Below are 23,203 nucleotides of genomic sequence, written 5' to 3'. Positions count from 1 at the left end.
GATGGACTTACGTGGATGAGCGTCAGTGAAGACCCGCTCAGTTGATCCAGAAGTTGACGTACTAAACCACCCCCGCAAGTGGCGTAGCGCTGCGTCTACGGGAACACAGTTCCTGTCGTCACAGGGCAGTGAAGACCACGTGCAGAAGAGAAGCACAGAAGTCGACAGGAGTTACGCAAGTTCTTTGCGTAACTCCCGTCAACTGCCGCTGAATCGCCCAAGTACGTGTAGACCAAGCCTCAGTCACCACTGTCTTCAGTGGCAAGAGTGCCTTCTGCATTACCTGCCACTAATACCATTATGATACCAAGCATTTCCTCCGCTCAGGCAAGAACAGAGTTCACAGCTTGTCCCAAGACTCCGTTAAAATAGCACCACTTCTAGAAGATTATTTTTCACTTCCTCTGCTTTGGAGCACAGCAGGGAGGCATCCCCTGCCCACTTGCCGTTGTCTTGTTCGTATGACCCCTACTGGTCAGACTGAGTTTAGGACCTGTTATTACCCACACAGATCATTTTCCATAGTATCCACTCCTGTAGCCCTCTGCCCTTATCAGGATTGTTCCTGTGTCCTCTAGCTGCAGACCATGAGAGATCCAGACAGCAAAGACCACCAAAGCAGCACAGAGAAAAGGATCCATAAAGATGGCCACATCATTCACCATATGCAGGGCTTTGTGGCTGCAGTCTTCAGGGAAACCAGAAGAGGTCCATATAACCGCTGAGGATCTCCCATATGAAGGCCGTGACCTTTTTAACATCAAAACAGACTCAAAGTGTGCTTGAAAGACTCATGAGTGCTCTGTGATCTTTGGGAATCTATGTGCAAGCACCTCAAAAAGGAAAAAACAAACAAACCTGTGCAGGCCTCAGTTACCCAATCAGAGATCAACAAGGGCCTCAGGATCAACAAATGAAAGTCCTGTCTGCCAACTCAGAAAACTAAGTTCATAGAGGCAGTACTAGATTCCCCAACAGCAAGGGCTTATTTGCCTTGAGACATAATCAGCCCTCTAGAGGAACTTGTCAACCAGGTGCAGGCTCACCCCCAAACATCGGTAAGAGTCTACCTCAGGCTTCTGGGTCATTTTGGTTCCTGCACATATAACAAAGTATACCAGACTTCACCTATGCTGAATGCAGAGATGGTTAAAATCTGTATATCTACCCAGCTGACATCACATAGACATAAGTACAAATTCTCTGAGAAGTTCTCTCATTGAATTGGTGGAAGGAGCCACAGATGGTGTGCAAAGGAGTGCCATTTTCTCAAATGCTATCTACTAAGATGCTGGTTATGGAGACATCCATGCTTTATGTGGGAGTTCACCTTCAGACCTAAGGCCTTCTGAAGAGACTCCCTTTCATGTAAATATGTGAGAGCGTTGTAGGCATGCTGGTTCCAGGATATTAAAGAGACAAGATGGGTGAGATAATATCTTTTGTTGGACCAACTTCTGTCAGTGAAAGAGGAACTTTCGAATTACACAGAGCTCTGCTTCAGGACCTGAAACACAAAAGCTTGTCTCTTTGACTGACCGAAGTTGGTCCAATAAAAGGTAATCCAGACAACACAACAGCAATGTTTTATGTCAGACAGGAATCCATCCCCTTTTTTGCCAAGAAGTTGTCTGCCTCTGGAACTAATGCATTTAGCAGCATATCATCCTAGTACCTGGCAAGCTTGGAGAATGTTTTAGAGGACCACCTCAGCAGACAATTCACAAGTGACCACAAAATGGACTGTTAAAGATTCCATCATATAGAACATTTGCATACCCAAAATAATTCTTCCATTGACCTAGCTGCATCTATACCAGGGGTTTAGGTCCTCTTCACTAATTTTTCACACCCCTATGTGCCACAACTATGTTGATCTAATTTTTTAGTATTGATTTACTTAATGATAGATCGTCATAAAGCATTATATTATTTCTTTTGAAGGAGTGTATTTACTGTGAGGACAACACAGGAAGCAGCTTTTATACAACACATGATGAGGAAATCCATGAAATGGAGCTGAATGAAATGATTGAAGCCAGTGAAGAAAACAACCTGGCTACCCTGAGTCAAGTCAGTGAAGAACAAACCTAATATTTGGCACTGTTTAAAAAACAAAAAAAGCAACTGCTTTAAATTACGATGATGCATCAGCATGTCTTAAAAGTTTTTAAAACTTGTTTCTAGTGAAATGAATCTGGTTTATAAAACAAATGGATTTTTTTGTTCTAGAAAAGTCATTTGTGAATGAATATTTGAATGGGGTCAATCGCTTATCTCTCTAGTACACTGTTGAAGAGGATAGTTTTAGAAACTAAAATCTTTATTTAAAAAAGAAAGATTAGACTTTCACACTGAAATGCCTAAAGCTTTTCTATAAATTGTAAAAGCTTTCATAAAAGCCTATAGATTTGGTAATCAGGTTAAAGAATGCTGCAAAATACCCTAGTTTAATTGTTTCCTTCAAATCTCCATTAGTAATGATGCAGCATTTAATTGAGTTAACATTTTGGATTCACTGTTAATTACTGAATTACTCCAACATATTGAAGAAAAATGTTGATGCTTTGCAAGTATTTTGATTCACAATTTCCATCCTTTCTCCAATTAGTTGATTCCATCTTTGTTCCCATTCATGTTAGTTAGATGCTGGAAATGTTTTAATGGCTTATTACTAACATCTAAATACATGTTCATAAAGTGTTTAGGTCATAGATTAAAATTGTGAATGTATAAGAGAACATAAAGAAGTGCCATGAACTTTGTAACATTTTATTTTAATAACCATTGAAACATTATGAACTGTTCATTATGCTGAAATACCAGTTCTGAGAATTTATATCTCGTATATGTTCAAAAACTTGAACTGCAGAAAAGAATACTGCCTGTTTGTTAAAGCTTGGTGTAAGTTTGTGTACCCTTCTCTCTAGTTTGTTCCTTCATGAAGTGGGCCACCAGACTTTTTCAGTTCTGGCTAAATAAATATTAAACATGCAGGTGTTCAGAGGATTAGCAAGTTCTCCTTTGACATCAAGATAGTTATACATGGAAGAGGGTTTTAGAACAGTTCTCATTTCATTATGTTTGGTAAACTGAGTGATCTTAAGCTAAGAGGCTTTGCTATTAAAGGTTTACTTGTAGTGCCTCTGGAATTATATTCACCTGGATATTTGCACATTAAGTGCAGGAGCTGTTCTTTTATACTGCTTGGCAATGAGAAGAGGACCAAAAAGGGTGGATTTTCCAATAAATGTTGAGATTAAAGAACCGTTAAGATTAGTTAGAATACTACTAGATGGCAGCACTGAGTCTGGAAGGTGGCCGGTGTGTGTCGGGGGGGCCTGTAGGAAGCGATTCAGCTGCAGTCAAGCGAAAACATTAGTTTTGATGTATCTTCACTTAGTGTGTTTCCAGTTAGTACAATTGCATTTCTGGTGTTTTGGGAGGGAGAGGTAGGGTGTGTGTGTGTGTGTGTGTGTGTGTGTGTGTGTGTGTGTGTGTGTGTGTGTGTGTGTGTGTGTGTGTGTGTGTGTGTGTGTGTGTGTAAAAAGCCATGAAGCACAAGAGGGGAGGGAACCCTCCAGAGAGTAGTTGGTGCAGTGATTATAGAGAAAACACTGTGCATTGCAGTACTGTGTTGTAAGTAAACGGCTTGAAGGGAGAACATAAGAAACTCATAGAATCACAATTTACCAGTGACCAGTTCACTTTAATGTTGTATGAAACATTGACCAGCAAGATCTCATACTCCCATTGTTTTTAATAGTGAAACAAGATCAAATTTAAATCCGTGTAAATATTAACTCAAATGTGAAAACCAATTTAATTTTTTCAGTGTTTATAAAGTCCAGTGTACAGTAGAACCTCTGAGTTACGAACATCTGAGGAATAGAGGTTGTTCGTAACTCTGAACAAAACATTATGCTGGTTCTTGCAAAAGTTTACAACTGAACATTGAAAATACAGCTTTGAAACTTTACTATATAGAAGAAAAATGCTCTTTTCCCTTTATTTTTAGTAGTTTACATTTAACACAGTATTCTACTGTATTTGCTTTTTTGTTTGTTTGGGTGTTTGTTTTTTTTGTCTCTGCTGCTGCCTGATTGCATACTTCACTTCCAAATGAGGTATGTGGTTGACAGTTTGTAACTCTGAGGGTCTACTGTACTAGATGTTTTGTGTGTAAATTAAGCAGTGCAGACATACCAGCATATTGCATATATTCTATTAAGTAAAAATGTATATTATTTTAATTGGACCAGAGTGTTTGAGAAATAAAGCTTTAAGAGTGCATTGTAAGTGTACAAACGATTTTCAGGGACTTCTCAACCACTTGTATGTTTCTTCACCATTAGCATGCTTTTCTGGTTAATTTTTAATAAACATCTTGTAATTGTAACTTAGTGAAAGGAAGGGAAAAGGTGTATTTAGAGCATTTTGTGGATGTGTTTACACAACAATTTACCCTTGCATCCTTTAAAGTGTGTGCTTTTACAGGGTAGTATTAAAATATTTTTCTGTGACTTTAAAATTACAAATCTCCATTTTTAGATAAGCTGTAATTTTTCCCAACATGTTGTAATATGATTGTTGACAAAATGTCATGTTACAAATGTTTTCTGTACACAGTGCAATATATTTTGGTTTATCACTTGACTAATTTTTATGACTCTTTGCTTTTTAGAAAACTGGTAAATAAAATAGATATATTTTTAGTTGCCTTTTTTATTTATTGACTTCTTACAGCTGGGGGAAGCTATATGCCAGTTACAACTAATACAAGTAAACTATTTTTTTCAAATGGATGAAAATTATACAAGCTACTAATGGCTTACTGTAGCAAAGCAGATAAAATTAAATCTTTGCCAACTTCTCTGAATAATAAACTTGATGTTCAAAATGGAAAATTCAACTTTTCAATGCTGAAAATGTTGGTTTAGCAGTTCTGAGATTCTGGACAAAGTGAATAGTGGGGGAAGCGCACCGCATTTGACTTCAGTATGTTTGAATGGGTGCTAGCTGTCCAAAAACACCAGAAGGCGATATTCTCTTGCTTGTTTTTGTTAAATGTCAACTAGACTATTATCATTACCTCTTCTCTCACCCCCTCGACAGCCAACAATTGTAGTGAGCAAGTTAGGAACCAGAATTCCAGTTTCACCCTCTGAAACTGTCATGTTTAATCCCTGTTAGACAAACCTCCCTTTGTAGTATTAGTAATGTTGGTAGATTAGCTTGAAATCATGGTTTTAATAATTTACTTTCCCTGTATGTTTTTTCTATTTGTTTTGAACTTTAGCTTAGATCATGAAAATAATAAATTTCATGTTAGTTAGAAACTGATTAAAAACAAACTTCATTTTTGCATTCTTGTGCTCTTGCACAATGCTGCTGTGTTTTGAGTTGGGAATGCTGCTTTTTAAATTAGTTTCCAGTGGAGTGAACATAGTTCTGTTGGCTTTAGATTTGATTAAAAGCTTTTTTTTATAAAACCTAAATTTGGGGCATATCCCAGATAAAACGGATTCAAAACTATTAGGCTAAGGTTTTCAGAATTGTGTTTCTGTTTTTCACTATTACCATGAGTTCATGCAAATTCTAAGCCTTAATAAAAGAGGTGCTACAAAAGGTTAAATGAAAAGGGTAGAAGTGCAAGGTTTCTCATAGTGTTAAAGCGAAGAGTATATTTCTGCATTGACCAAAATGCAGAGTGTATTTGTTTACTATATAAGGGAACTCTGAAATCATATAGCTCTTCAAAAGAAACTCATTATATCAGGGAGAATTAATAAATATTTTCCAAAAGCCACAGAAACTAACAAAACAATTTTATTTTTTTTTTGCACAACTTGGTTTACCTGCTTGAAAGTGTGGGTTTTGGGGTCAAGTGTGGTAGGCTGAGTTCAATGCTTTCTTTTAAAGTAAATTGAGCTTTTATTTTAATAAATAACTTTGATCTTCACAATTCATTTTTAATTTATCTAGACTTGGTACAGTCCATACAGCAGTAGTGTGGGATTCCCCAGATTACCTCATTCAGGGACTTTCATAGGTTTGAGGATAAATTGGCCTACTTTGGTATCTTCCTTGAAATTGACAAACCAGAGTGCCAATTATGGTGATGGTTTTTGTATTGTGGACTGAGACTACCAACTAATTTCACATAGGTTGCTGAACAGCAGTCGGATGGATGATAAAAATTTTGACAGGTTCTTTAGTTAACAATCACAGGCCTTTTAAATCAGATGTATAAAAATGTTCTATAATTAGGTAGAAAAAGTAGTGATTTGTACTGTACTTGTGCAAATGTGAACAAAATAAGATACCATATTAAAACAAATATCCAAGACAAATTGAAGCAAGTAAAAATGTCAGCCAGAAATGAAAATAGAAAATTATATTTTACTCAGATATTTCCAAAATCAAAAAGTTTTTCAGATTCAGTAGAGACTGAAATATTTGTACTACGCTGTGGAGCCAAAGAATAGTAAAAGACAGTAACTTACTTGTAACTGTTGTTCTTTGAGATGTGTTGCTGGTGTCCATTCCATTGTAGGTGCATGCGTGCCCCATGAACAGTTACCAGAAAATTTTTCCCCTTAGTAGATCCCGTAGGGCTGGCTTCAGCATGCCCTGGAGTCCTGCACACATGGGGTGGTATATATGAGGCGCTGCTGGCTCTATGCCCCCTCAGTTCCTTCTTGCTGCCAACTCTGACAGTGGGGACGGGTCATGGGATGGATATGAGCAGCACATCTCAAAGAACAACAGTTATGAGGTAAATAACCATCTTTTCTTCTTTGAGTGCTTGCTCACGTCCATTCCATTGTAGGTGACTTGCAAGCAGTACCTTGGAGGTGGGTTTGGAGTTCATGGGTTGGTTGACTGCAACACCACCCTACCGAATCTGGCGTCATCCCTAGTTTGTTGCACAATAGCATAGTGGGACTTAAAGGTATGAACCGAAGACCACATAGCAGCTTTGCATATGTCCTGCATAGGCACCTGTGCCAAAAATGCTGCAGAAGACGCCTGCGCTCTAGTGGAGTGAGCTGTGACGTTGTCCGGTAGCGGAACCTTCATCTGCTCATAGCAGAAGCATTTGCAGGTAATTATCCAGGAGGAGATTTGTTCCGACGAGACAGGTAAGCCTTTAATCTTTTCAGCCATTGCTATGAACAGCTGCGTGGACTTACGGAGCAACTTCGTCCTCTCCAAGTAGAAAGCCAGGGCTCTTGTGTACATCCGGTGTATGCTATCTCTTTTCCACTTCGGAAGGGTGCGGCTTTGGGAAAAACACTGGCAGGAAAAGATCCTGGTTGGTGTGGAATTGTGATACCACCTTGGGCAGGAAGGCCAGGTGAGACTTCAGCTGGACCTTATCCTTATTTAAAAAAAAAAAAAAAATCATATCGGGTGGCTCTGAGGTGAGTGCCCTGATTTCAGACCCCTCCTACCTGATGTGATAGATACTAGGAAGGCCACCTTCCATGACAGTAGCAGAAGTGGGCAAATTGCCATAGGCTCGAATGGCACCCCCATGAGTCTAGTGAGAACCAAATTCAGGTCCCAGGGGGTATGGGATGACCTGTGGGTAGAGCTTTTCTATGCCCTTCAGAAATCTCGCCGAGGAACAAGCCCTGCCCTGTCTGTTGATTATAATAATGTTGCGGCAGCGTTGTCTGTTAGGACCCTGAATCACCTTGCCCTTCAAGAAGGGAAGGAACACCACGCATGTTAGCTGGATCACTCTGAGCTCCCAGACAATTACGTGGAGCCCCTGGTCTTCTTCCAACCAGGTCCCCTGGGTACTGTGACCGGAGCTGATGTGCGCCGCACACCACAGGTCCGAAGCATCTGACACTAGTCATTGTGGGGCCCCTGTCTGCAAAGAGCATTCTCTCCATTACTATTGCGGGGTCTAACCATTCTAGGGAGGCCAGGACCCGTGGGGGCACCGTGAAAACCCTGTACACGGGGTGCCTGCTCGGGGCGTAAGCCGAGGCCAACCATAGCTGAAGCAGTCTGATCTTCAGGCAGGCGTGGCAGAGCACATAGGTACACGCTGCCATATGGCCCGATAGTTGTAGGCAGACTCGTGCTGTTGTAAGGGGGAAGGCCCGGAGGTTCCTGATCAGGCCGGACATGGCCTCGAACCGGGCCTGCGGCAGGAACGCTCTGGTCTGCATCAAGTCAGACTGCCCTGATAAACTATCCTTTGCACAGGCACCGGAGTAGACTTCTGCTCGTTTACTAGCAGGCCCAGCCTGTCACAGGTGGCTCGCACAAGGTCCAGACTGGCTTGGGCCTGAGCCCTCGACCTGCCTTTGATTTAACCAATTGTCCAGATATGGGTAGATCTGTACCCCTCAATGCCTGAGATACGCAGCCACCACTGCCATGTGCTTTGTGAACACCCTGAGTTGATGATAGGCCACACGGGCGGGTTGTAAACTGATAGTGGGAATCCCCCACCACAAACCTGAGGAACCTTCTGTGACCTGGAAAGATCGATATGTGAAAACATGCGCCTTCAAATTGAGGGCTGGATACCAGCCTCCTGGACCCAGGGAGAGGATAATAGAGGCCAGGGAAACCATGTGTAATTTTTGCCTTCTGATGCACCTGTTTAGGTCTGAGTCCTTTTTTTGGCCTTCAGGATGAGGAAATACTGAGGGTAGAAACCTTGTCCTCTCATATCCAGCAGGACCTCCTCTACAGCTCCCACCATGAGAAGATTGTGCACCTCTTGTAAAAGGAGTTGCTCGTGAGAGGGGTCCCTGAAGACGGACGGGGCGGGGAGGAGGAAAGGAAAATTGGATGGTATAGCCCATTCCAATGGTGCCCAGGACCCAGTGGTCTGATATTATATGGGCCCAGGCCAGGAGGAAAGGAGTGAGATGATTCAGGAAAGGTGGGAATGCAGGATCTAGGTGCGCGGCTGGAATCCTGTCCTCGTGCACACCATCAAAATGGCTGCAGACCACCTGAGTGTCAGGAGGTAGGTGGCTGCATGGTTAAGGAAGAAAGCAGGCCCTGGCTGCACCGCCTACCATTCCTCTCTCTCTCCTCCTGTAGGCTCCGAAGCGCTGCACCGGGAACCTGGGCTGCTACTGTTGCTGGCTCTACTGGGGCTGAAATTGCCTCCTGGGAGCTTGCGGCGTGTATAGACCCAAGAAGCACAGAGTTGCCCATGAGTCCTTAAGCCCATGGAGCTTCGCATCCATCTGCTCCGAGAAGAGTGCAGCCCCATAGAACAGTAGGTCCTGTATGGACTGCTGCACCTCCTGGGAGAGACCAGATGACTGGAGCCATGAGCAATGGCGCATGGAGATCTCCAAGGCATTGCCCTTGCCGCCGAGTTGGCCGTGTCTAAGGCGGCCTGTAAGGCCGCTCTGATCACTGTCCTACTCTCCTCCAAAACCATGGAGAAGTCTTGGGCCTGCTCCAGAAGTATGGCCTCCCCAAAATGCTTGAGGGAGTCCCACAAGTTATAATTATAACTCCCTAACAACACCTGTTGGTTGGCAACACAAAACTGGAGGCTGGCAGTAAAATAAATTTTTTTCTCCCAAATAGGTCCAGTTTCTTGCTGTCCTCGTTTTTGGGAGTTGAACCAGGCTGACCCTGCTTGTCCCTTTTCATTTGCTGCCTCCACCTTTAGGGACCTCAGCGCAGGGTGGGTGAACAGGTATTCTAACTCTTTTTTTTGTGGGAACATAATACTTTTTCTCTGCCCTCTTTGAGGTCAGGGGCTGGGAGGATGCAGTTTGCCAAATGCCGTTGGCCAACTTTTAGGCTCCTTTCATGCACCGGAAGGGCGACCTGGGACGGTGCCACTGCTGTCACTACGTTAAACAGGTCATCTGTTCTTGCAGCTCTTCTGCCTCTAATCTGAGGTTGGAGGCCATTCTTCTTAGGAGCTCCTAGTGCACCCGGAAGTCATCCAGGGGGGCCAATGGACCTACCACCAGTGCCTCATCTGGGAAGAAAGAGGATGACTGACCTGGTGCCAGAGGGCCGGGCACTTCTGCTGAGTGTGCAGGAGCCCCTGCAGATGTACTCTCCATAGGGTCTGACTCCTCCCCTGACTCAGTCATGGCCTCTGCCGGTGGTGCTGGGGCCCCCGATTGCTTCCCTGACAAGACAAGGGAGTAGGGTCCTGAGGTCACCTGTAACGCCCAGGGGTTCCAGTATTGCCATTGGGGTGGCCATTGGCCCTGAGGCCACCCTGGAGGGGATGGGCAGGGATCTTATCCTTGCCCCTCAGGTCGGAGAGATTAGGTGAGGGAGCCACTTTTCGCCCCCTGGAATCACTGGACCTTCCTGCTGAGGACCAGCGTCACCCAGCTCTCGACTGTCTCCCCATCTCACAGTACCAAGGGGAGAGGGAGCGGTATCTGTGCCTCCTATCCCACTGTTCCCTTGACTGACGTTTTGGGGATGGGGAGTATGAGTCCAGTGACTGGAGGCATGGCTGCCTGGACCAACTCGGAGAGAAGGACCACCCGCACTAAGAAGAGGAGCAGAAGCAGTGTCTGGGTGACCAGGAGTCTCTCGGTATGGACGCCCGCAGTTGGTGGGGTTCTTCTCTGGGCGAATGTCATGATGCCAGCGACCAGGTTCTACACCGCCCATACGCGGAGCAAACTCATCGGTGCCAGTGACCAAGAACGGTGACTGGTATCGAGCGGGACCTGCTTCGACTCATAGATGCCGCTGCCCTCAGTGCCGGCGAGCATGAGTGATGCTTCAGGCTGCCTGGGCTCCTCCAGTACTGGTACTCCATTCCTGGACACACCTTGATGCCAAGGAACACACCCCAGGGGATCGGCCTCTCGGTGGGATCGATCTCCTCCGCAGTGACCCATTTTGCAGAGAGGTGCGTCAGGGGTCCAGTGAGGTGTGCAGCCACTGGGGGGGACCCACTGGAGGTATTCCCCTCAATGCAGGTGCCCTTTCCCTCACCCTTTCCATCCGGGCTGACGGGGTGCATGGGACTGGCAGAGCCAGTAGGTCAGCTGCCGCCTGAAGCGCCTCCAGGGTTGACAGCACCGCAAGGTGTAGCGGTCCCTTTCTGCACTCCGGAGTCAGGGCGCTCTGCGGAGGGGTTCAGTGCCATGGGAAAAACCTGCCCCTGCAAGGGTTGCTTCGCGCACTGGCTCTGAGCTGCCCTGGAGCTTGACCCGGCATCCTTAGCTTTACTGCGTGCGGGAGCGGTCCTCTTCCAGGTGCCGTTTTCTGGGCTTCTTCCTTTGTGGTGAAGAAGGAAGCCCAGTGCCATGATGGAATCTGTGCTGGTGGAGCACTCTGCACCAACCTGGTGCTCGGTACCGAAAGGGAGCAGGATGGCTCTGACTCTGATCTCAGGGCTGCTTCCATTAACAAGGCCTTCAGACGGATATCTTGGTCCTTTTGAGTCCTCTGTCGAACGCCTTGCAGATGCGGCATTTGTCCCTTCGATGAGACACCCCAACGCAGTTTAAACAGTCTTCGTGGAGGTCGCTAATCAGGAAGGCCTTCCCACAGGATTTATAAGGCTTAAATCCCGGAGATCAGGGCATACCCTGATGCCGGGTGGAGGTTCCTAACTGGACTACCTTAACTACTACAACAGTAACTAACAACTATCTAAACAGCTACTTAACAAGTATTTATAAAAACAAAAGGCTACAGCTAAGGAGGCAGTCCCTGAAGGAAGCAAGAATGCAGTTCCAGGGACCATCAGTGGCAGAAAGAAGGAACTGAGGGGGCATAGGGCCAGCAGCGCCTCAATACCTCGCCTTGTGCGCAGGACTTCAGGGGATGCCGAAGCTGGCCCTACAGGATTTGCTAAGGAGAAAAGTTTTCCGGTAACCGTGCACAGGGCGCGCACGCACTTACAATGCAATGGACATGAGCAAGCACTCCAAGAAGAACTTGAACATAGTGTGTAAAATGTGCTCAATTTCAGTTACTCACCAATCCTTTCCCGTTTTTCCATATACTTTACCGCAAGTATGTTTAGTGCCTATTAACTTGTTAATGGTCATTACCATTACTGAAATGTGGAATAACCATTTTTTTTTACCCAGAACTTTATCCCCTGCATATTTCACTCTGCTCCTCCTCCTTTGTGACTGCAAGACAAAACTCAGTGCATCTGAAAAGAAATAGTTGTGATATGGACACTTGCATTTGGAAAATAAATGAAGAAAATATCCTTTAAGATAACTCTTCACAGATGTATTCAGGATGGGGATTTAGAATAGGGAAATAGAAGCAAGGAATCCTGAGTTCTGTTCTTTTGTTTGCAACTGGCATAGTGCAACTTCAGACACCTGGGACAGATTGGGCAATCTGTTAGTTTAATAATGCCAATTTTTCTTCCTGGTGTGTTGAGGTGTAATTGCTGCTGGAAAAGTGACATTTAAGGATCAGGAAGCAGGCAAGTTCAGATTATTTATAACTTTCAGAAAGGCCTTTCTTAACTTGAAATGGTGGTCTCTGAGGGCTTGTCTACACTTACCTCCGAGATCCGGAGGCAGTCGACCGGAGTTACACAAGCTATGCAAAAACCTTGCGTAACTCCTGTCGACTCCTCTACTTCTCTTCTGCGCGCCGTCTTCACTGCACTGCGCCACTTAAAAAGGTGGTCTTAATACGTCGATTTCTGGATTGACTGAGTGGGTCTTCACTGACCGCTCAGTCGATCCAGATAAGTTGATCTGATGGCAGCGAATTTGCCACTGTCAGTATAGCCATCGCCTGATATACCATGTGTTCTTTTTCTGGCCCTGATCCAGCAGAGAATTTAAGGATGTACTTAAGTGCTTTGCAGAACAGGGATGGATTTAAATCCCCCTTGAGTCTGTGTTAAGTGTTGGCTGAATCAGGGCCTAAATTGGCAAACATATTCCTTTGGAGCCTGAAAATGATTATTATTGTCTGACCAAAGCACTAACTTGGCAATGTACCTTTTGGCAAATTAAGAGTTTGTAAAATGCCTTAAAATTTGTACTTGTATACCAATCTTTATTAGCATCAAATGTCTCCAGAACTGCAAACTTTGCATATAGAGGATTCACCTTGGTTTTATAATTAAAATAAATGCACAAATGTAAAGTGGAAGAATGAGGAAAATGCACGACATGATGCATAATTTGCAAGTGATTCTGTAGCAAAGGGGAAGAGTATAGATGTTTAAAGAAGCAACAATGCAATCAAATACCAAGATTTCTCAAGAAACTTACTTTCCTACATACATAATATGATTTAAACTTTATGCCTGTTCCTTCATATTGTCTCTTTCCTGTACTATCTATGTTTCTGATACTGTGTCTGCAATTTTATATATTAGAGTGTTATTTCTTACAAAAGTTGGGATACGTTGCCCCAGATTGTACGGTGTCTGGTAATTACAGAACAAAGACCATGGGGAAAACCCAGAAAAATGTGCAAGCCCTTTACGGAGGACAAGTTGGCATCAGCTTGGAAGACACAGTCAACAGGAATGCTTGAAGACCAGAACAAAAACTGCTGACCCTGACTAACAGGCAAGGTGAAGGTGAAGAATTCTGACCAAAGTGTGGGTGAAGTGTTGTGTGAGAGGTGTATGCATGTCAAAAGTAGTATTTCAGCATGTTCTCCTCTGACAGCATTAAAGACCAGTGGTTTTCTTTGCATTGTAAAACTGTTAGGAATAATTTAATCTGCACACAGGCGCGATAGCCGGATGGAACGATTTCTTTCTATGGCCTATAGGTGTCACTCTTACCATGTTTGGATATGCTGGAGACTGTTTTGCTGCGCCTGAGTTTCACTTATTCCTTTTTTACTTTCTTTTGCTTCTTTTTGTTGTATTAAATGATTTAGTACTGGTGGTGTTTTGGGGGATGGTTATTTTTCTCTCTGGTGCATTTAAAGCTAGATCCTCCTGTTAGATCCATGGCCTGGATTTAAAATAAGTAGTTCAAATGAAATATTACTTTAATTGTAACATGGTTGGTTCAGTTTACATTTCCACATTCCAAATACAAATTTAGGTAGTCTGACCCACACTTTTAAACTACTTCAAAACAGAGCAATTTTTAGCCACCACACAACTGCTGTGGATTGCTGTCGATTGGAGGACTTCAACGGTAGCTTCTGAACATCAGAAAGATGTTCATATTCAGTAATCCTATCTGTCCATTTTCCATGTGTGCAGTTGCCAAGTTGGGTGAGACCAATTTAGCTAGGTAGGATGGGTTCCAGCTGTCAACAGTTGCATTCAGCAGCACGCCACCTTGTATACATAGCTTTCAGAAAGTATCCTGCATTGCACCAGTGAATCCAGCACTTACGAAGTAGCCTCAGAAATACCTTCGATCTCTTGCTGAAGGAGGGGATAGTTGAATAGTTTGTCAGCTCCTCGCTGCCTGCTCTGGTGGTGGCACTGGACAGCACTTCCATGTGGAATGCACAAGGTGTATGAGGATGACTTACCAGTACCCCTTGCTTTGAATACTGTCTGGTTTTTACTTCAATGAGTTATTGAAAAAGCCTAACTTTTAAACAGGAGTTTGTAAAAGAGACGTTTTAGCCATTTGTATTTATTATGGCACCTGCTAAAGCAGTGGTCCCCAAGCTTTTTAGATCGTACCCCCTTATCCCAGTCTGCTCTCCCCCACTCCCCATAGCTGAAGCTGGGAGCAGGGCCATAGTAGCTGTGGCCAAGCAGGGCTGAAGGGCAGGGCCAGGAGCCAAGGTGGAGCCATGGCTCGGGGATGGGGCTGGGGCAGAGTTTGGGGCAGGGTGGCTGGCTCGGGCCCTGCTGTGCCCCCCTAAATTCTTCCATACACCCCTGGGGGGCACATCTCACAGTTTGGGGACCTATGTGCTAAAGGAATTGAAGTGCAGAATGATCATCTCTGCCACTAGCTGAAGGAAGAGGAGATGATATGATGGAATTCCTTCCTTCAGATTAACTATATTTGTTTTCAGACTGCCAAGTGTAACCAGTGGCTTACAGAGGATGTTCCATCTCTGTGAACAATACAGAACTTTGCAAGCATTTTACAGTCCATGGGGTCCAACATGCATCTGTTCGATGCAAAATACTTCCTGGAGGGAGAAAGTTTAACAGCTCGAGGCATTGAGAGGGAGCAGCGCAGGTGGCAAGTCATTAGGATGCTGGTTCCAGTCAAGCAATCTTACACTTACATTTGCAGAAGAACAAACATTTCTAGTGCTGAATCAGCCTGAGTAAGCAAGTGCTGTATCCCTGTTTTTGATACACGGCATACAGCAGGCACAACCCAAGTCCTGTGAATCGCCAAGTAGTGCCAAAGAATAATTTGGGAAGTGAGACCGTTTTTAAGCGCCTGCTGCCAAAGAGACCAGGCTATGCCCACCAGAGGGACCGTTAGACCCTATCACTTACTTCAGTATAACTTGCGTCACTCGGGTATGAATAAGCCACCCCCCTGAGCAACGTAAGTTATGCCGACCTAAGTGTCAGTGTGGTCAGCGTTGTGTCGGTGGGAGAGCTTCACCCATCGACATTGCTCCCGCCTCCCAGGGAAGTGGATTTATTATGCCAACAGGTGCTCTCCCATTGGCATAAGTCTTCACCAGACATGCTACAGCGGTGCAGGCAGTGCCAATGTAGCACTTCTAGTGTAGACTAGCCCTTAGTGTTGTCTTGCATTAAAACCTTGCTACTGTTCAGCAAAGCATCAGCCAGTGTTTGCCTTGAGTTAGGCCATGTGCTGCTTTGCGCTTTGACATGTTTGTATGGCTAGGGTAACATGTAGAACAAAGAGGAGAGCGGGGAAACGAATTCCCTGGCAGAGTTAGCAACCACAGAGCATGCTTTTCTTTCAAATTTTCTTCATTGTATATTTTAGTACATTAACTAGTATGCACAAGAAAAAGTGCTCCTGTTTCTTTATGGTGGTTCATATTAATGATTAAATTATTTTTGGTGTTACTACTTCTGACCAAATAAAACCTAAAAAGAATGAAAAAAATCAATTTTTTTATTTTGTATATTTGACAATGCTTTACCTATGATCAGTTTGCTTTCTTTCTGAACAGTCAGTTGACATCCTTTTGTATTTTGTGGGGGTGGGACTTTCACACAGCCGCACATAATGGGGGAGTAGGAGGACTTAAAAATAGGAAACATTACAAAAGCATCAAACAGGTTGGGTAACTTGGGACAGATGTATTACCTGAAACTACTTGAACCTTTAATTCCCACAAACAGGAGCACTCCTCCCACTTCTGATTTCCTGTCAGAGTGGTGCTTTCCCTTCCCATCAGGGGTAGTGGTGGAGAAATGGGATATCAGCTCCTGTTGCTGCCAGTTGTAGGACTACTAGGGGAGCATTCTGTGATGTTTGACTTGCCAGAACAAATAGATAAATTAGCAACAAGCCACCAGAAGCAGATGGGCAGCAGATGGCACATCCTAGAGTTCTGAAGGACCAGTGAGCCTTACTTCGGTACCAGGTAATCCTGTTTAAATTAAAATAGAATTATAAATCACTCAGAAGAACAAGATATGATTTGAACAAACTAGAAGAGTTCTGTAAAGTAAAACTGTGTCTCATTAATCTAGAATTAGCTCTTATGTTAACAGAATAGTGGATATATAGTGGACTATAAAATGGATAGAAAACTGGCTAGAGCATAGGGCTCAATAAGTAGTGATCAATGGCTCCATGTCTAGCTGGCAACCAGTCACAAGCGGAGTGCCGCAGGGGTCGGTCCTGGGGCCGGTTTTGTTCAACATCTTCATTAATGATCTGGAAGATGGAGTAGATTGCACCCTCAGCAAGTTTGCGGATGACACTAAGCGGGGGGGAGTGGTAGTTACCCTGGAAGTAGGGATAGGATACAGAAGGACCTAAACAAACTGGAGGATTGGGCCAAAATAAATCTGATGAGGTTCAACAAAGAAAAGTGCAGAGTCCTCCACTTAGGAAGGAAGAATTCCATGCACAGCTATAGACTGGGGACCGACGAGCTAGGCAGCAGTTCTGCAGAAAAGGACCTGGGGGTAACAGTGGATAAAAAGCTGGATATGAGTCAGCAGTGTGCCCTGGTTGCCAAGAAGGCTAATAGCATATTGGGCTGCATTAGGAGGGGCATTGCCAGCAGGTCACGGGAAGTGATTATTCCCCTCTATTCAGCATTGGTGAGGCTGCATTGAGAGTACTGTGTCCAGTTTTGGGCCCCCCACTACAAAAAGGATGTAGACAAGTCGGAGAGAGTCCAGCGGAGGGCAACCAAAATGATTAGGGGGCTGGAGCACAGGACTTATGAGGAGAGGCTAAGGAAACTGGGCTTGTTTAGTTTGCAAAAGAGAAGAATGAGGGGGGATTTGATAGCAGCCTTTAACTACCTGAAAGGGGGTTCCAGGGAGGATGGGGCTAGGCTGTTCTCCATGGTGGCAGATGACAGAACAAGGAGCAACAGTCTAAAGTTGCAGGGCGGGAGGTCTAGGTTGGACATTAGGAAAACGTTTTTCACTAGGAGGGTAGTGAAGCACTGGAAGGGGTTACCTAGGGAGGTGGTAGAATCTCTCTCTTTAGAGGTTTTTAAGCTGAGGCTTGACAAAACCCTGGTTGGGATGATATAGCTGAGGTTAGTTCTGCTTTGAGCAGGGGGTTGGACTAGATGACCTCTGAGGTCCCTTCCAACTCTAATATTCTAGATTCTATGAAAGGGAAAAAATCTATTCACAATTGTATTTGGACTTTCTGAAATCCTTTGACAAAATCCCTCATGAGGCTATGAAGGGGGCTAAATAGTCCAGGGTATGAAGAAAAATATCATCATGAACTGGATTTAGAGAGAGTCCATTTTCAATATGGTAAAAGGTTACAGTAAACAGTGTTCCTAACAAGGACTGGTTGTGTATAACTAATAGATTAGATTAGATGAGATGGGGAAGTGGGTAAGCAGTGAAGTGGTAAAACTTTGTAAATGATACTATTATTTAAGCTAGTCAAGACAAAGAGAAGATTGAGGATCTCCAGAGGGCCCTAACAAAGCAAAGCGAATGGCCACAGTGTGGCAGAGAACACTCAGCAGGGAGAAATGTAACATAATGTACGCTGAAGGAATGTAAATTAATTGCACATCTAACTCAGTTAATAGACCTAGGTTATATTGACCAGCACAACAAAAAGACCAGAGGAAACAAAAGGCAACAGGAAATGAAACTAGGAAGGGTGTATTCCAGTCATCTGGAATAGGTAGTGACTTTTTGATGTTAGTGCATTTTCAGTCTGGTGATGGGATAAGCCACACAACTCTCCTTAGTGTTAATGGAATTCTTGTTGCTGAACGCTGCATTGGAACTTTACAACTAATGGTCTCTTACTCTGTCAGTCATGAAGCTGAGAGAATATTTCAGGTTATTTAAAAAGTTAAGAAGAAAATCAAAGTAAAAGTTTGGTCAGCGTTCCTTCTTTGTTTCCTGGCTTCGTGGAGAAAGTATCAGGTTTGAAATGTCTAGGCTTCATAGAACCACTGGCTCAGATCCTGAAAGGGTTGACTGAGCTCTTTATGCTTCCCAGTGGAGAGCAGTATCCCATTGCCCACTTCAGAAGAGAGGAGATTTGTCCTGGTGTCCTTGTCCAAGCTGTCTGTCCTTCCTACTGTGAACTCTGTTCTCTTGGCTGCCTCTTTCTATCCTGAAAGTGTTTGCACGTCTGTGTTGCTATTTGGATGCAGCTGGAAGAAGGTAAGGCCCCAAGTTGCTATATAATTATAAAATAGGGCTTGTTGATTGACTTTTAGTTTGCATTTTCCACCTCTCTCCATGCAGAGGGGCCCACCTGTGCAGATTTGGTTGCAGGACTGAGACACAACAGTTTTCACACTGATCATTTTTCATAACTTTTTAAAAATAACATTGTAAAATAGCCAAAAAGGGCTATATGGGAAAGAGGAGATGGGACTTCAAGAGGCAGCTGGAGCGTGTATGTGGCAGTTGCTTTCTGAAGCTGCTGTGGTGTTCTGCCCTGGGAGTGCTACTGCTGTGCCCAGACTTACTGCTGGCAAGAGGAGGGACAGGGGTGACTACTTGCACTCAACCTGCCTTCCAGGCAGAATCTTATCCTTCCTGAAACTGCACCTCCACTCCAGTGTGGTTACCTGATTCTTTGCTCTCTCCTATAAGAGTACCTTCTGGGAATTGATTGTTAGAAATCAGTAACCTTTAAAATCCAGGAAAATACAGATATTCTAATAACCTCAGTCACCAAAATCAGGTGGTAGCATTGGAGAGTTCCTACATTAGATAGTGACCACTGAATTTCTTCCTTTCTCTTTTTAACTATACATTTGAAAGGGACTATGCTATCAAAGCTGGTAAGATGAACTCTTTTTTTTATTGATATTTGGCCAACTTCTTCAGTATTGTTTATAATAAAATTAGTGCAGTGTAAACTGCGTATTTTAGATGCAGTTGAGCATAAAGGTCTGATCCCAAAAACGCTTCTGTCCAAGCTTAACTTTAAACATATGTTTAATGGGCCTACCTGTTTCTTCCTTATAAATGTTCCTCCCCTTTGTATATTTACTTTTTTGGGGATTGTGGGAAAAGCATAAACTTTAAATTGAAGAAATAATTTGTTTGCAAAACAACAGTGAGGGGTTTTATGCAAAACTTTTTTTAACAAACTATTTTATAAGTTGCTAAAGAATTTCTGCTTCCTGGATTGTCAAATACTTAACAGAATTAAGTTGTCCACCCCTTCATTTATGTTTTGGGAACTCAGAACAACAGAAAGATAGGTAGGGTAATGGGGATTGAATATTAGAAATACAGAGAGTTGAGTTTGTGATGACTGACGGAACTACATGGAGAATTGCCTAGTTGTTGCAAAGGTTGCAGACCTCTTGAGACAACTAGAAAGACTTTTATGTGCAGTGCTGGAATGGAGCCAGTGGTTGTGGTGCATGTACATAGCCATGACTTGGGGAAATTAAGGAGAGAGGTCCTAGAGGCCAAATTTAGGCTGCTAGATAAGAGATTAAAGTCCGTGACCTCCATGATAGCATTCTTGTAGCCACTTAGGCAGAACTGCAGGGTCTCAATGCATGGATGACACAATGGTGTTGGGAGGAGGGATTTAGTTTTATTAGGAACTGGGGAACCTTTTGGAAAAGGAGAAGCCTACACAGGAAGGATGGGCTCCACCTAAACCAAAATCAAACCAGATTGCTGGCATGTAATGTTAAAAAGGTCATAGAGGAGTTCTTAAACTAAGGGCTGGGGAAAAGTCAACCAGTGCAAAGGAGCACATGGTTCAGACAGACACATCCTTTAGGGGAGGATTTATTAAGGGGATACTCTATATCCTAGTAAATAGGAGAGGATAAATGTTGATAAAGTAAAGGTAGGAACTGAAGAGAAACAGTCAAATGAAAGAGTCCCATTCAATTATATCACATGAAGGCAGACAACACTGACGAATTTTATAAGGGTTTGTATACAAATCCTAGAACTGAAGTCTAAATACTAAGATGTATGAACTTGATCACCTGATATTAAATGAGGATATTAACAGAAGATATCACAGTAACTTGGTGAAACAAAGACAGTCAATGTGACACACTAATATCAGGATACAAAATATATAGGAATGACAGAGTAGGTTCCGCTGATGGGGGAGTAGCACTATACATGAAAGGCAGCAAAAAGACAAATATAGTAAAAATCTTAAATGAGTCAAACTGTACTAATGAAGTCTCTAAGGATAGAAATGCCAGCTTGAATATGAAGAGTATAGCAGTGGGAATATACTACTGTACCAATCAGCTGATTGGCATGGTGATGGTAACTGTGAAATGCTCAGGGAAATTGGAGAGGCGACAAAAACAGAAAAGCCAACAATGAGAGATTTCAACTATCCCCAACCATCCTGACTGGGAATATGTCACCCCACGGTGGGATGCAGAGATAAAATTTCTAGATACCATTAATGACTGCTTCTTGTAGCAGCTGGTCCTGGAACCCAGAAGAGAAGAGGCAATTCCTGATTTAGTCCTAAGTGAAGCACAGGATCTGGTTCAAGAGGTGAACATAGCTGAACTGCTTGGTAAATACTGTAATTAAATTTAACATCTGTGTAGGAAGAAATACCAAAGAAACCCACCACAATAGCATTTAACTTGAAAAAGTGGAACTACACAAAAATGGGGAAGCTAGTTAGAAAGAAATGAAAGGGAACAATCACGAGTGAAAAATCTGCAAGCTGCACGGAAACTATTTTAAAACACTATAGTAGAGGCTCAAACAAAATGTATATCCCAAATAAAAACAAAGGTAAGAGGACCAAAAAAGCCACCCTGGCTAAAAAGTAGAGTAAAAGAAGCTGAGAGAGGCAAAAAAGGCATCCTTTAAAAACTGGAAGTCAGATTCTAATGCGGAAAATAAAAAGGAACAGAAACTCTGACAAGTCAAGTGCAAAAGTATAATTAAGTAAGCCAAAAAAAAATTTGAAGAGCAACTAGTAAAAGACTAGCAAAAATTAACTGTAACACTGGATGATCGAGGTGCTAAAGGAGAACTCATGGAAGACAAGGCCATTGCACAGAAACTAAATTAATTCTTTGCAATCTGTCTTCACTGCAGAAGGTGTAAGGGGGATTCCCACACATAAGCCATTCTTTAGGTGACAAATCTGAGCAATTGTCCTATATTAAGATGTCAGGGGAGGTGGTTTTGGAACAAACTGATAAACTGGACAGTAATAAGTCACCAGGACAAGATGGTATTTACCCAAGAGTTCTGAAGGAACTCAGATGTGAAATTGCAGAACTACTAACTGTGGCATGAAACCTCTTGCTTAAATAAGTCTCTGTACAAAATGACTGGTGGATAGCTAATGTGATGCCAATTTTTAAAAGACTCCAGAGGTGATCCTGGCAATTACAGGCTGGTAAACCTAACTTCAGCATCAGGCAAATCAGTTGAAATGATTAGCAAAAAATAATTATCAGATACATAGATGAACATGGTATGTTGCGGAAGAATCACCATGACTTTTGTAATGGGAAATCAGGCCTTACCAATCTATTAGAATTATTTGAGGGGTCAATAAGCACTGGTCAAGAGTGATCCAGTTGATATAGTGAACCTGAACTTTCAGAAAGCCTTTGACAAGGTGCATCACCAAAGGCTCCTACGTTAAGTAAGTAGTTATGGGATAAGGGGGAAGGTCTTCTCCTGGATCTATAACTGGTTAAAAGATAGGAAACTAAGGGCAGGAAAAAATGGATGTTTTCACAATGGAAAGAGCTAAACAGTAGGGTCCCCTAAGGATCTATACTGGGACCAGTGCTGTTCTACATATTCATAAATGATCTGGAAGAAAGGGTAAATAGTGAAGAGGCAGTTTCCGAATGATACAAAGTTACTCAGGTTAGTAAGTCCAAAGCTGACTTTGAAGAGTTACAGTGGGTTTTCACTAACCTGGGCAACAAAATGGCAGATGAAATTCAATGTTAAGTGCATATAGTAATGCACATTGGAAAACATAATCCCAACTATATATACAAAATGATGGCTCCAAACTAGCTATTACCATTCAAAAAAGAGATCTTGGAGTCAATGTGCATAGTTTTCTGAAAACATCTGCTCAATTTGCAACAGCAATCAAAAAGGATTTGATTCAATCAATATTAGGAATGTCTTGGAAAGGGGTATGTAAGACAGAAAATATCATAATGCCACTATATAAATCTATGGTACTTCCACACCTTGAATATTGTGTGCTGATCTGGTCACATCTTCTCAAAAAGATACATTAGAATTGGAAAAAGTACAGAGAATGGCAACAAAAATGATTAGGAGTATGGAATAGCTTCCATAAGAGGATAGATGAACAGTTCCAATCTTTTTAATCTTATAAAAAAAGACTACTAAGGGGATATGATAGGTCTATAAAATCCTGAATGGTGTGCAGAAAATGAATATGGAAGTGTTATTTGCCGGAAGATGGGAATGGGTGACGGGATGGATCATTTGTTTAATTGTTCTTTTCTTTCCCTCTGAAGCACCTGGCATTGGCCACTATCGGAAGACAGGATACTGGGCTAGATGGACCATTGGTCTGACCCAATATGGCCATTCTTATAAAGGACAAATATAAAATCTTCATGAATCATGGATTCAGCTATTTTAATGCCAGAAAGGAACATTAGATAACCTTCTGTATAT

At 43.0% G+C, this 23,203-nt stretch overlaps 1 protein-coding gene across 4 annotated transcripts in view; it reads left to right on the top strand.

The window, feature by feature from the left end:
- PER2 (period circadian regulator 2) overlaps positions 1–4,656 on the top strand; it is a 66,232-nt gene extending 61,576 nt beyond the window's left edge. For all 4 annotated transcript variants that reach the window (XM_067538927.1, XM_067538925.1, XM_067538928.1 and 1 more), the window contains one exon: positions 1,945–4,656. In XM_067538927.1, the coding sequence (XP_067395028.1) occupies positions 1,945–2,094 (150 nt within the window). In that variant the 3' untranslated portion in view covers positions 2,095–4,656. The remainder of the gene's footprint in view (positions 1–1,944) is intronic.
- Positions 4,657–23,203: the final 18,547 nt, after the last annotated feature.

Source organism: Emydura macquarii, unplaced genomic scaffold (assembly GCF_026122565.2).
Source record: "Emydura macquarii macquarii isolate MOO-44397 ecotype Brisbane River unplaced genomic scaffold, CSIRO-AGI_Emac_v2 contig_499, whole genome shotgun sequence".
Classification (NCBI taxonomy): Eukaryota; Metazoa; Chordata; order Testudines; family Chelidae; genus Emydura; species Emydura macquarii.
The sequence above is the reverse complement of the archived record's forward strand: the minus strand, read 5'-3'. Positions and strand labels throughout refer to the sequence as shown.